Source organism: Penaeus monodon, chromosome 33 (genome assembly GCF_015228065.2).
Source record: "Penaeus monodon isolate SGIC_2016 chromosome 33, NSTDA_Pmon_1, whole genome shotgun sequence".
NCBI classification, from domain to species: domain Eukaryota; kingdom Metazoa; phylum Arthropoda; class Malacostraca; order Decapoda; family Penaeidae; genus Penaeus; species Penaeus monodon.
Window position 1 is genome coordinate 9,545,758 of NC_051418.1, and position 414 is coordinate 9,546,171.

General features: G+C 33.3%; 1 protein-coding gene across 1 annotated transcript in view; it reads left to right on the plus strand.

Moving 5' to 3' along the window:
* The first annotated feature begins 231 nt into the window (after positions 1 to 231).
* The window catches only part of LOC119594236 (zygotic gap protein knirps-like), a 4,657-nt gene continuing 4,474 nt past the window's right edge, over positions 232 to 414 (plus strand). The window contains exon 1 of the mRNA XM_037943306.1: positions 232 to 238. Coding sequence (XP_037799234.1) covers positions 232 to 238 — 7 coding nt within the window. The remainder of the gene's footprint in view (positions 239 to 414) is intronic.

The following is a 414-nucleotide window of genomic DNA, read 5'->3' on the forward strand; positions in this document are numbered from 1 at the left end:
AAAAACAGACATTTTCACTGACCGCTTCTCAGCATAATACGAAATCTCCGTTTTCTTGTCGTGAGATTTTTTCTCCCAAACTATGACAGTTCCTTGACGTCATAGGAAAGATGGCGGTGAACATTATCGTATTTTTGTTCACTTAAGAAGCTTTGCGTGACCTTGCTAACCGTCGTTTTGTCTCATACTTGCGGTTGCACTTTTAGCCCAAGATTTAAAGCACGTGTGGCCATGTGCTGTGAGTTTAAGAGCTTGCCAAGATTCCTATTTGTTTTTTTTATTTATTTACGTCGGGTGCAAATGGAATTGTAATATAATTTAAGAAAAATACGTATTCTGGATTTAAAATATGAATTAAAAAATAAAATATTTGGAATAATATACTTTAAATTTAAAAAAAAATGTAGGTACGTA